This window comes from Propithecus coquereli, unplaced genomic scaffold, assembly GCF_000956105.1.
Source record: "Propithecus coquereli isolate 6110/MARCELLA unplaced genomic scaffold, Pcoq_1.0 Scaffold8, whole genome shotgun sequence".
In the NCBI taxonomy this organism is placed as follows: domain Eukaryota; kingdom Metazoa; phylum Chordata; class Mammalia; order Primates; family Indriidae; genus Propithecus; species Propithecus coquereli.
Genome location: NW_012154173.1, coordinates 15655206 through 15669077, shown reverse-complemented (window position 1 = coordinate 15669077; position 13872 = coordinate 15655206). Strand labels below are relative to the sequence as shown.

The 13872-nt window shown below is 37.9% G+C and overlaps 1 protein-coding gene across 1 annotated transcript in view; it reads left to right on the top strand.

The window, feature by feature from the left end:
* Positions 1-7017: 7017 nt before the first annotated feature.
* The window catches only part of MCMDC2 (minichromosome maintenance domain containing 2), a 35940-nt gene continuing 29085 nt past the window's right edge, over positions 7018-13872 (top strand). Inside the window, exons 1-7 of the mRNA XM_012663141.1 lie at positions 7018-7210; positions 7299-7429; positions 7502-7561; positions 9175-9370; positions 10009-10131; positions 10246-10344; positions 11496-11618. Coding sequence (XP_012518595.1) covers positions 7117-7210; positions 7299-7429; positions 7502-7561; positions 9175-9370; positions 10009-10131; positions 10246-10344; positions 11496-11618 — 826 coding nt within the window. The 5' untranslated portion in view covers positions 7018-7116. The remainder of the gene's footprint in view (positions 7211-7298; positions 7430-7501; positions 7562-9174; positions 9371-10008; positions 10132-10245; positions 10345-11495; positions 11619-13872) is intronic.

Sequence of the window (13872 nt, the reverse complement as noted above, 5' to 3'; positions counted from 1 at the left end):
CATTATTCAACATAAACTCTGAAAACTTGAAAAGGGACCTCAGACTCCACAAGTGGAACTTTTAAGCCTGGCCTTCAAGGTCTTTGATAACCAAGATGGACAGAGGAGAGAGAAGGAAGGGTAGTGGGGCCAGCAGCAGGCTCTGAGAGCAAAAAAATCTTCTCAAATAGTGGCTGCTGCTATAAAAGAGTTTTCCAGAGACAGAGTTACTCAGAAGGCTCAGGCAAGAAGTCGCCAGGACCATGCCCTGCTCTGGTACCTACACCTTGTTTCCTCTACAAGCAGCTAGGTCCCTGGTGTACGAAATGCCCCAGGGAGCAGAGCTCACCGAGACTACATTCTCTACAAAAGGGAGGAGCCCTGGAGAAGAGAGTGCTCTCTCCTGAAGACAGGGGACCACACTCGCCCTCCGGAATCAGGAGCCCCACCATGAGCCAGCATCCTCCACACCCATGGACCCTCTAGGACTACTTCAGTCTGATGGACAGACCATGGCTTTGGAACAAGCTCACACCAGGATGGCCAAGCCTTAGGTAACTCTCTGTCACAGATAAGCAAATTGACTTTAATAAACACTGGGGCCACTTCCTCTGCTTTTGTTGAATTTTCAGGACCTCCGTTTCCCTCTCCTGTCTCCATCATTGAAGTGGAAGGTAAACTACAAACCACCTGTGTATCCCACAGTTTCTCTGCCCACTGGGAGATGAAATCTTTGCCCATTCTTTTTGTGCTTCCAAATTGCCCTTCCCCAGACTGGAAAAAAATCTTGTGATTAAATTAGACACCTAACTCCTTTAACACCACAGGCTTCCTTTCTTGGGCTCTTGGAAAGACTTAACTGAGACTTTACATGTAACCTTCTTTTTCCTTTTATCTAGGCCTGGAGTAAAACAACAAAGTTTTCTGTTCTCAGTTTATAAGACTTATGTTTGAAACCTCTTAAATTTCTGTTCTTGCACACATGTTTAAACTAATGGACAAAATACACCAAAAGTTCAAAACTCGAATGGTCAATCTACCACTATAGAGTTAAAATGCAAAGTTTATTAGACTGTCTATCTTTTGCCTGCTAAAGCTGCGGTTGCTAAGTTACAAACATAAGATAAAGCTCACTGTCTATGTCTATGTTATCAAGAATTCAGGGTAGGCCGGGCGCGGTGGCTCACGCCTGTAATCCTAGCACTCTGGGAGGCCGAGGCGGGTGGATCGCTCAAGGTCAGGAGTTCGAGACCAGCCTGACCAAGAGCAAGACCCCCCGGCTCTACTAAAAAGATAGAAAGAAATGATCTGGACAACTAAAAATATTATATATAGCAAAAACTAGCCGGGCATGGTGGCGCATGCCTGTAGTCCCAGCTACTCGGGAGGCTGAGGCAGTAGGATCTCCTGAGCCCAGGAGTTTGAGGTTGCTGTGAGCTAGGCTGACGCCATGACACTCACTCTAGCCCGGGCAACAGAGTGAGACTCTGTCTCAAAAAAAAAAAAAAAAAAAGAGAATTCAGGATCACTTAAAACAGTTCTAATAATAATGTAAACACTAAAAACTCACTTAAAACTAAAACTTTGAGAGAAGAGATTTATACCCACATAGCTTCCTACACTGCTGTTAAAGTTTTCTGATGACTATCACTCTTGGTTAAATAAAAGCCATTGTTTTATAGTGACTTGTGATTCTATTTAAACAAATGTTTTAAACCTATAATGTTTGGCAGGCTTTCCAAGAACAAAATTCTAAATCCAATCCTTTTAACCTCAAACTAGCTTTTAATAATAGAGCCACTAAAAGTCCAAGAGAAACCTACTAGGCTTATTGATATATTAAACCACACAGGAATGCATTGTCAAATATAAAATGTTTAACTTTCTTTGGATTGTATTTATATAAACATATTGTAAGGATCTGTTCCAAAGCTGTGTGAGATTTCTAAAGTTCTAGTATGCCTTAATATATATAATATCTATATAAATAATAATAATTATCTATGCTAAATTGTTGTGTGCCACAAAAATGACCAAGTCTCCTTTGCATCTTTGACCATGGCTATTATAAGACTTTTATCATCCACAATTACTATTTTACTTTGATTCTTCTTAAACAACAGTTTATAATCAGCTATGGTCCAAAATTTGCTTCTTTAAAAAAATATAAAAAGAACTAAAAATTTTTTATGTAACTTTTTGTTTAAAACATTGCTGATTTTCTTGCTTTGTTTTCCAGAGTCATGACAAGTATTAAATAAAATAACAAAGTTTATCTGATGTCTGCAGGATTTAAAAACTTTTAAATCCTGGCCCAAACTTATTTCACTACTGTTAAGGGCCGATTTCAAGGAATAAAATTAGTAAACATCTGATTCCCTTGTCATCTTTCTCCTCAATTTGTCCACTTCCACCCGATGCCCACCTGCCAGCCGTAAAACTCATTTGACAACTTCTTAAAGAAACCACAACATTTATAGCCTAGAGACTATATTTTGCTCAAGGACTTCCCAAGACAAACTGGGCCTCTTCAACCTTAGAAAAAAAGATCTTTTAAATAATTCTCACTACTACAGCTAAAATTCTGAGAATTCTGTCCTGAATTCATCTCCCACAGCTCAAGCCTACAAATCCTCCAGAAAAACCTGCTTCCACCCACAGCGAACTGCCTGAGAGTACACTGGGGGCTTATACCTGCCAGCCCATCATGGACAACAGACTCTGCTTCACTCAACAAAAGCCTCAAACCATGAGCTTTAATATGCTGTGGTACAGAAAACATCTTACTGTTCTTGTCCTCCTTCTTTTACTTCAAAGTATTAATACTTAACTCACATACCAAGACTATCCCTCTTTTGCCCATGCTGAGAAAAAGACTGTTGTTTCTTTATTGACTGACCAGAAAAAAAATACAGACTAACCTTCAAAACATTCTAAAAAAGGGCCAGGCGCGGTGGCTCACGCCTGTAATCCTAGGTCTCTGGGAGGCCGAGGCGGGCGGATTGTTTGAGCTCAGGAGTTTGAGACCACCCTGAGCAAGAGTGAGACCCCCGTCTCTACTAAAAATAGAAAGAAATTAATTGGACAGCTAAAAATACATAGAAAAAATTAGCTGGGCATGGTGGTGCGTGCCTGTAGTCCCAGCTACTCGGGAGGCTGAGGCAGGAGGATTGCTCGAGCCCAGGAGTTTGAGGTTGCTGTGAGCTAGGCTGACGCCACGGCACTCTGGCCCGGGCAAGAGAGTGAGACACTGTCTCAAAAAAAAAAAAAAAAATTCTAAAAAAGGACTAACACACTTTATGAACAAACCAACTTCTGGTAGATTTGACTGATAAGGTTTTAAATCCTGTCTGTGGCCATGGTTCTCTTGGTTAGCTCCTCTTAGGGCCTCTAGTAGATTTGCTTTTAGCTCTCATTTTAGGACCCTGCCTTCTCCACCGACAGCATTCATACAAAGCCAAATTCAAGCTCTCGCTGTTTCTCTTCAGTGAAACCCCCAATCTGCCTCTAACTTTACTTTCAAGACCTTCCGTTACAAACCCCCTCTCCCTTCATAATACAAATAAACTAACGGGCTGGGACATCTCAACCTCCATGTTCAGCAGGAAGCAACTCCAGAAGATGAGACATCCACCCATATTCCCCAGATTCTGAGTTCATTAAATAGAAATTTTTTTACTAAAGAGGGGGGGGAATGAAAGGTGGTCTTACCAATAACCTATCTAACAGAGGAAAATAAACTATCAAACAGAAAGTAAGAGAAATAAATTCACAACCACCCTTTGTTTAATTAAAACACATGTGGCCTAACTTGTTATCTCTTATCAGGAAGAAAGAAGAAAGCGCTTTTGTTATCGGTCCACTGAAGCAGAGAGACAGAGAAAAAAGTGGCCATTTCTACCCTTTGAAAGCACCAAGCAACTTTCCTCGTTGCCGGACATTTCTTTCCCCCTTCTGTGTGTCAAGGCCACTCTCTACTTCTTTCTTTCTCAGGAAAATAAACTTTTACTTTTGTATATCCTGTTCACTGAGAATTCTTTCTATCCCCCGTATGGATTTAACACCCGAACAGCTACTATGAATAACACTATGAACATTCGTGTATAAGCTTCTGTATGGACATTTCAGTTCTCTTGGGAGTGTGTATATATATATATATATATATATGCACACCTAGGAGTGGAATTAATTTTACGTTTAGTCCTTTGAGGGCGTACTGGAATGTTTTCCAAAGTAACTATGCCACTTTGCATTCCCACCAGCAATTTTAAATTTTTTAGACAAACATGGACGCCCTTGGCCTGTGATAACAAGGAAAATCAAAGGCAGCGCTATCTCTTCTTTGCTTTGGCGGGAGGGAGTCAGCGGGAAGAAATTAAATGGGTGGCGACAGGCCCGGCCGGTTGCCCTGGCGACCGGAGGGCGCATGCGGTCCCGGCAGCCCCCGCGCGCTGCCAACGGCCGGCGGGGAGAGCGCTCATGCGCGCGAGGGCGCAACTCCGCTGGCGTTCCGGGCGAAGCGCGACGGGCCCGCTGGTGGGTGTCAGGGTCGGTGCAAAGCACTGCAGGCCTCGGGGCCCTAGTACAGGAGGAGGTTGCTGCGGTGGGTGGGAGGGGTCCTGGATCCTAGTGTGTGAGGCTGGATTCGCTTTCATCCGCTTTGGTTATGAGGTGTTTTCCTGCCGTCCTCCCCTCACCAGTCCAGACCAGGTGCTGACGGGGTGAGGCGAGGACACGGTCCCCATCTGTTCCAAGTGAAGCAACACTTGGGTTCTTTAGACTATGGGAAGAGTTCGTGAATTAGAATTTTATCCCTGTTCACTTATTTAATGCTTTTCCACAGGCTCCCATCTTTACCGCTATTTAAGCTCTTTCCTTGAAAATGCTTCCGCTCCCCAGCCCTACAGCTTTACACGGTGGCACCCAGACTTTAGCCCTAGTTCTTCGAAGCTGCTGAGCTCCAGGCCCTGATTTACGTCCCCCGCCCCCTGCTGCCCCCCACCCCGCCCTTAGATCTATCGGGGCGTCCCAGGGGCCTGTCAAAGTCAGGTTATCTCAAATGAACTTTTCCTTATCTCCCTCCCCTTCTCTCTGGGGGCCACATTTCCATCAGAGCAGCATCACCCACTCACACCGTGTTAAAAATCTACTTACACTTTGACTACTTTTTCTTCCTTATATTGTACAGACTGGTTACCAACCAGGTCGTGGGTGAAATCTTTAAAATTCTAGAATCCGTGTCCTCCATTCCATTTCACTCCTAATGCCCTGGATCAGTCCATCCAGCTTTTAGGAATGTTGCAATGGCTAGAAACTCATTATTGACTCTTCCGCTAGTCCACCCTACTTTCCACATTGGTGGCAGGCATTGATTTCCAAAATAAAAATCTGACCCGATTACTCCCTGTTTTAAAAACTTTAATGGCTTCCCAAATAATCATCATGGACTTTGAAAGCTTTCATAATCTGGCCTCACCCAACCATTTCATTATAATTAGTCTCCCTTCATCCAATCCCGGAAACCTAATGTTCCGATGAAACAGAGATGTAACGTCCTGAATACAACACACATTTTATTTTTTTTATTTTTTTGAGGCAGAGCCTCACTCTGTTGCCCGGGCTAGAGTGCCGTGGCGTCAGCCTAGCTCACAGCAACCTCAAACTCCTGGGCTTTAGCCATCTTCCTGCCTCAGCCTCCTAGAGTACTAGGATTATAGGCGTGAGCCACCGCGCCCAGCCAAGATCATTGTACTTATGGCCACAGAGAAATAACAGAAATTTCACCCCTAAGTAATAGCAAAAGGGGCAGTCTCAATTATTTTTCTTTGGAAAGTAGCCTGAACTCCAGGTAGCAGGGGTATGGATCCAATAGTGTAGGACTGATAATGGAGGTGGGGGGTGACCCCTGTCTCTGGAACACTTCCTCCTCTTTCTCCTCACCTCTCCTCCAATTAGTGAAATATTCATCTATCAAATGTCCTCTTTAAAGTAGAATTCATAGCTTCTTCTTTATGACCCCACTGTCTTCAATTTAAAATGTCCTAAAACAATAGAAAATACCATGACCCATATACAAGGATGATCCCAAATTCTATGAAATATTTCATATATGTTGTTCTTTTGTGCTCCCTAGTATATTCATATTTCTATTATAGCACTTAAATTGTCACATAACTGTTTACATATATGTCTTTCCTCACTGTTTCTGAAGGATGGAGGCTACATTTTACTTATCTTTGTATCCTTAGTGTCTAGTACAGTCTGGTATCCAATAAACAGTAGATGCCGAATAAATATTTGGTAATGAATGAATAAATGTGTTAGTCATTATTTCTGACTTCTCTAAGTTGGCAACTTCTTGAAAGGCAGTATCTAATCTTAATCATTTTATTCCTAGAAACTGTCACAATTACTGGCATATATTGTTTCCAATTAGTGCTTAAATGGATTTTATATATTCCATTCTGTACTCATTACTATGCTTTAATGTTTTATGTTGGTGACTGACACAAGATCTAAAACTGAAAGGGCCTTAATCATCTAATAACAACCCTTTCATTTCCTGCAGATAAAGATACTGAGCAAGGAGAGGTCAGGTGATTTCCCCACAGCAACCAGGAAATACTGAGTCTAGAATCAAGCTCTCAAATTTCCCAGATTAGTACTCATTCTACTACATTTTGCTACTTAGATTGAATTTATGAAACAACTTTATCACTTTAATTTTTTTAACAACACCTACAAGAGATCCTCATGATCCCATACTGTTTATTTCAACAAGCATTTTTTGGCATTACCTACTCTGTTAAAAACATTTGAGGCTCCTGTTTTTAAGTTTGCGATCTTGTGGAGGATCTTATAACCCAGTGTTGATAAAAATATTATTTGGCAAAATAAAACAAAGCTTTGTTTCTCTTTGAGTAGGAATTTTTTAAAATTGTAAATTTTTCCTTAGTTTTATTTCACTCTCAACTTTAATAGTTTGTAAAGTCTTATTAGAGGTCTTCAAATGTAAAATTTCTTTTATTTTTTTTCTAGGTTTTCTGATCCTTTCTATGAGTTTCACCATCTGTGGTCTTTACCAACAACTGTGGTTTAATCGATTGGTAATAGAGAAAAATCATTAACTAGGAGAAAATGTCGAATCTAAAAATGAAAGAGGCAGCCCTTATCTATCTTGACAGAAGTGGAGGCCTCCAAAAGTTTATAGATGATTGCAAGTACTACAATGGTATGTTCAACAAAGGTGCCTTTATTTTAGAAACTCTCAACTAAATTCCTACATATAACTATCCTTTTACTTTTGTCTATTTTCACAGATTCAAAACAAAGTTATGCTGTCTATCGATTCAATATTTTAATAAATCCTTCTGATGTTGTTGAATTAGATGCTGAACTTGGAAATCACATTTTACACCAGCCTTTAAAAGCTGCTCAAGTTTTTCAATCAGTAAGTTAAAGAAAGAAATAATTTTATACCACATGGAATTTTTGGTAACTTTTTGTTTGTTTGAAATCACAGGTCTGTTTTATTGCTGTTAAGACTCTCTCATTAATTGGACAGTTGCAGACAGAAACTCAAGTAAGTTTTGGTGAAATTTAACAAAGGAAATTCAGGTACAAACTTTCCTGATGACTCGTAAATCAATATTTTTATATTCTTTATTTATTAAGAAGTATACTACATTTTTTCAAAGTTCAATGGAATATCTTACATGCACACTTTTATTTCCTATACTATCGCTTATAACATTAAACACTCCTGTAATAAAGTATTTCAAACATACCCAGAAGTAAAAAGAATAATACAATGAATTTCTATGTATCTATCACTCAGGGTCAATGTTACGATATTTTGCCATACGTGCATCATCAATTTTTTTCTGAAATATTTTAAAGCAAATCCTAAATGTTCTATTATTTTATCCCTACATACTTTAGTATCAACCTCTAAAAACTATGGGCATTCCCCTCCCCCTCCCTTTTTACTACACTTGATCTTAGCCAGAAGGCTGAGAAGTGATTTCCCTCCCTTTTTATACCAATGACTTTTTGAAGAAACTAGTTAATTGTCCTATGTTACATAACCTGAATTTGTCTAATTGCTTCCTTGTGGTGCTATTTATCTTGTTCCCCTATACTCATATTCCTAAAATAGAAGTTGGCTCTAAAGGATTTTTAGATTCAGATTCAACTCATTTTGACAAGAATACATCATAGTTGATGTCATGTATTCCATATTGCAGTATATCAGGAAGGTATACTATCTGTTGTCCCACTTCTAACAATGTCACAATTGATCAGCAGGTTCATGTGATGTCATTCTGATCTCTCCATTATATGGTTTGCCATCAACTTTTACCTACTTGTTTTAGCGGCCATTGATGTTCATTGCCTAGAACCCATTATTTCATTAGGAGTTGCAAAATTGCAATTTTTCCAATGTTAGCATTCTTTCTGAATTTGTTAGCTAAAATTATTCTATAAGAGAAATTTTCTCTCGTCAACTAGTTGGTTACTTTGAAATACAATTTGTACAAGAAAGACAGGCTAAATGTTTGATTCTTTGCCTTTATACTTTTTCAGAGAGTAACAAATTGAAATCTAGCAGCCTCCAATGATGATCTTTTTTTTTTTTTGCTTTTTGTTTTTCTTTTATTAAATATGAGGAACTCATGAACTTTTTAATATAGCTGATTTAATATAGCTGTTGTATTTCAATGAATCTCTGTTACTTCTTTTAATGCTTATATTATCCTACCTTCGGTCATTGGGAATCACTTCAAATTTGCTCCTATGTCCTTTTGACATATGCTGTTTGTTTTTTATAGCTCCCTTGATTTCTAACACAAGAAGATATCCCAACTCCATCTAGCATATTTTCTGTCCCAGACCTGGAATCAGCCATTTCCCCCAAGGAGCCCTGATTCTTTTTAGTGAGAAATGATCTTTAGAGATCACAGTCTGGGCACTACGAGTGTTCTTTGCTATTGGGTTGACATTGTTTTTGAAGTCTTTTCAGTGAATTTAGCAAGGAAATGTGTATATTTAAGGAAAAATAATGAGTTCATAATGATATTTTGTTCCTAACAACATTAACAAATCATTTACTAAATTTACTCAATATACTTACTATATTATAATGCAAGTCAAATGGGATCTGCAATTTTAATACCATTTTTATGTTCTTATTAGATTAATATTGTGCTGAAATTAACACATTTACCTCCTCTGCCAAGCTATGGTCTTGATCTTTGTGACTTTCCACGTGATTATACATCTCAGAGATTTTATATGATGCAAGGAATTGTGATTGCAATGACAACAGTAACTAAGTATACACAAGGTGCAAGATTTCTTTGTTCAGATGAAGCATGCCCTCTTTCAAAAGGTAAATATTAAAATGTAAAACCAAAACATCAAGCAATTTATCTTTTAATCCTAAATCCTATTTATGATGAGTTAGGAAACATAAAATAGGAAGAATGGAATAAAATTCGATATCTCCTAATGTTTATACATGTGGTTTGCGTAATCTTTAAATGCATTCTTTCTCCTTTTCTCCCCTGTCCCCAACTTAACAAGTGTGCCTATGTCGCTGAAGTACTTGTTCTTCTCACACATTGTTTCATGACTGCTCACTCTGTTCCCTCTCCATTTAATGTCCTCCCTCAGCCCTTTGGCTTGACTTCAGGTCAGTCCTTCTCTAAGATATCTTTTCCTTTTATCCCTAACTCTCATTGGGTTGAATACCCCTGCTCTCTTCTCTCTGAACACTCTGCAAATGAATACCATATATTGAAATTGTCTATTTCTTATTGCCAAATATAGAAATTGTGTGTTTCAGTATCCATATTACCAGTGCCTCAGCATAGTGCCTGGGAAGAACAGCCATGCAATAAGTGTTAATTGAACTAATCTGAACCCAAATGCAAAATTGAATTAATTATACCTTGAATTAAATTAATTATAAAGGATTGAAAATAACTAAATCTGAAAGCAAATTTAGCTTATCATGTTTTCTTTCAGGATTTCAGTATATAAGAGTGCATGTGCCTGGTGCCACAGAATCTGCAACAATAAGAAGTGACTTTTTGTGTAATCTATGTGCATCTTCACTGCAAGAAGACAGAAAATTTAGAGTACTTGGTGGTAAAATGCATTTACATTTTGTAATTACAATTTTTAAAATAGTGTCTGATATTTCATGTGGAATTAAATTGAATATATATTCTAAATCTAATTCTTTTTTCACTTTGCCTTAAGATAAACAGATAGTTGAAATAATTACCACAAAGGCACTTCAGGCTTTTCAAGGTAACAACCAGACATTTAGGTTCCAATCTCTTACAATTTTCCTAAGAGGTAAGTAAGTTCTGTTTGAACTCAAAATAAATTGCTATAAATTATGTAATTAATGTGCTTATACTTACATATTATAAATGGTACTTCTATAGCTTAAGAATTACATCTTCTTATTCCTGAGTGTTTTAAAAAATATTCATATTTAGCTAATGTATCAATTATTCAGTTAGTCATAGGACACTCTCACTTATAAATGATATTAGCACCTGCTATGTCCATAGTACTGTGCTACGTAAGTCATAGTCATTTTGAGGCAGTGATCTCTCACTATTCTGTGTGTGTCTTAAATACATATTGGAGTTATTGCTCAGCCTTCTGGAGCTAGAGAGGAAAAAAAAAATGGAGATCGTTGTTTGATCTTCACAGAAAGAAGTTAGCCCTTGCTCCTCCTTGTCAACCTTTCTTTCATAGCTTTACCACCAGCCAACTTCTAAGTGTGGAATGGAGGAACAAAATTTTTAGTGTGATTTTTAAAATAAACTTTGAACTCATGCAAAGCTTCACCCATTCTGTAGATACAAGAGAGGAACCTAGTACAATACAAGAGGGTAAACTTTGTAGATAGACAGACCTAGATATCAATTTCAGTTCTGCCACTTACTAGTAATTTAGCCTTGTGCAAGTCATTTAACCTCTCTGTTTCTTCATATATAAAGTTGAGATAAGAATATCTACCTGTCTTACTGCTTACAATTAGATAACGTATGTACAAGTACTTAGATGTATTATAAATAGATAATGTATGTGCAAGCACCTTATATGTATTGTAGCCAGTAAAATTTTCTTCCTAAATAAAATTACTTATAAGGTCACTTTTATTAACATTCTTTGTTATTTAATACAAAGACATTTCATCTTATATAGAATATTTTTTTCCTTTTGACTATATTATAGGACAGTATCTATTAATAGTTGCTATGTCTTATGCTTCTTGAAGTTAATTCAGCATTGCATATAAGAATCAAAATTTATCAGCAATAAAATTGCATCAATTTACATTAATAGTGACACTGTATAGGGATATTAGACTAAACAGTAAATATTGCTAACTCATCTATTGAATTGTTACTGGTTCTGGATCTTTAAACCATATGTCATGTACAAGTTTCATTTAATGAATACACATTTTCTTCTTTGTTTAATAATTTTAGATGAATCAGTGAATAAAATGAATATAGGAAATGAATATAAAATTATTGGAATTCCAACATGTGTAAAAACCTCACAAACTGTCTGTATAGAAGCAAATAGCATAACTTTTTGTAATTCAAAAGGTAAGGAAAATATAAATATCATATATTAACAAATATTTAAATTTAAATCTGTTCAGCAAATATTGTTTGCCTGCATTCTGAGCACTCTTCTAAGCATTAGGAATACAGTTTGTAAACAAGACAGTCAAGGTTCCTGCTCTTAAATTGTATGGTAGACAGATAACATGTAAACTAATCAATAAGACAATTTAAATAATAAGTGCTATGAAGGAAATAAAATGGATAATGTGGAAACTTGCTGGCAGGCAGGACTTCTTTCTTTGAGCTAAGTTTTATTTTGATTTTTTTTAAATATAATTAGCAATAAGAAAAAATGTTTCAGGATGCCAAGAATTAGAGATTGCTACCCTTTATTTTCTAGCTAAGACAATTCTAAGTAACTGTTTTGGTCTGAGAAAAACTGTAAAATGGTATCATTTTCCTCAACTGAGTTCTGAACCAATCAAGAAATAAGACAAAAGCCAGGCACAAGGGGGCACTCCTATAGTCCTAGCTACTCTGGAGGCTGAGGTGGGAGGCCAGGAGTTTGAGATCAGCCTGGGCAACATAGGGAGACCCTTGTCTCTAAAAAAATTTTTTTAAATAAATAAGATAGACCAGGTGTAGTGGCTCATGCCTGTACTCCTAACACTCTGGGAGGCCGAGGCAGGAGGATCGCCTAAGGCCAGGAGTTTGAGACCAGCCTGAGCAAGAGTAAGACCTCATCTCTACAAAAAATAGAAAAATTAGCCAGGCATGGTGGTGCATGCCTGTGGTCCCAGCTACTCGGGAGGCTGAGGCAGAAGGATTGCTCGAGCCCAGGACTTTGAGGTTGCTGTAAGCTATGATGACACCACTGCACTCCAGCCTGGGAGACAGAGTAAGACCATGTCTCAAAAAATAAATTAAATAGATAAATAAATAAATAAATAAATAAGACAAAAGATAAAGGCAGATGAGGGCCAACATATCACATTTATTATTTCCTTTAACAATTCCAGCATATTTTAGCATTAAGTAAATAAAAGTAGAGAGCAAACCTTTTCTTTTAACTTGACTCACAAATATCTAAATGTAGGAAAGCCGGGTTAAATCTTGAGTAGGGTTGGATATTTTGGAATCAATAGATAACCATCTGTAGTAATAGAGACCCATGTTGAATTTAAATGTAAGTGGATTCTAGCTACTTCTACTTATCTTGAAGAGAAAAGCTTCTTAAAAGAACAAAAATGTTGAAAGAAAGCCTGGCTGTTGAGTATCTCAAGATTTATTGATTTTGACTTATATATAGGTGAAGAAGTGTGCTTTCTTATGCTGACCTCCAGAATTAGGCAAATTTAGCCACCCAAATGTGGCAAGAGTTGGACTAAAAGTAGGCCTCTCTTAGTCCATGGGCATGGATGAATAGAGGAAATCATTGCTTTATTATGGCAGCCCAAGAGGAAGGAGAATGGGATTGAGTTATACATGCACTGATTTTCCTCCCAAACTGACCAATTCTATAAATCGGTCATTCCTTTCAGGAATTGGAGAGACTGAGGGGGTGGAGAAGATCTAGAATGTTACAATATAGTACAGTGCTTTTAAACTAGTAGAATATAAATCTTTCCTTTTTTTTTTTTTTTTTTTTTTGAGACAGAGTCTCACTCTGTTGCCCGGGGCGAGTGCCCTGGCATCAGCCTAGCTCACAGCAACCTCAAACTCCTGGGCTCAAGCAATCCTTCTGTCTCAGCCTCCCAAGTAGCTGGGACCACAGGCACGCGCCACCATGCCCGGCTAATTTTTTCTATATATGTTTTAGTTGTCCAATTAATTTCTCTCCATTTTTGGTAGAAACGGGGTCTCGCTCTTTGCTCAGGCTGGTCTCGAACTCCTTAGTTCAAACGATCCGCCTGCCTCGGCCTCCCAGAGTGCTAGGATTACAGGCGTGAGCCACCGCGCCCGGCCTAAATCTTTCCTTTTAACAACAGCATTCAAATATTTCCCATTCTACTTATCATCATTCATTGAAAGTGATGCTATTTCAAACATAGACATATAGGTGCAAACACAGCAATACAGGGGCTCCATGATCTGCCTTTGCTCACATCGATCTTAAAAGGAGAAGAATGAGGGATTTGCTTGGTGCTCACAGCTAGTGTATGTGAAAACACAGGGTGACTTCTTCCCTTTATTATATTCCCTGGGGTAGAAATGGTAGACTCGTGTGACCTCCAATCAAAATTTAATATCATTATAAGAATTTGAATATGGCATCATTAAAACTATAATTTGA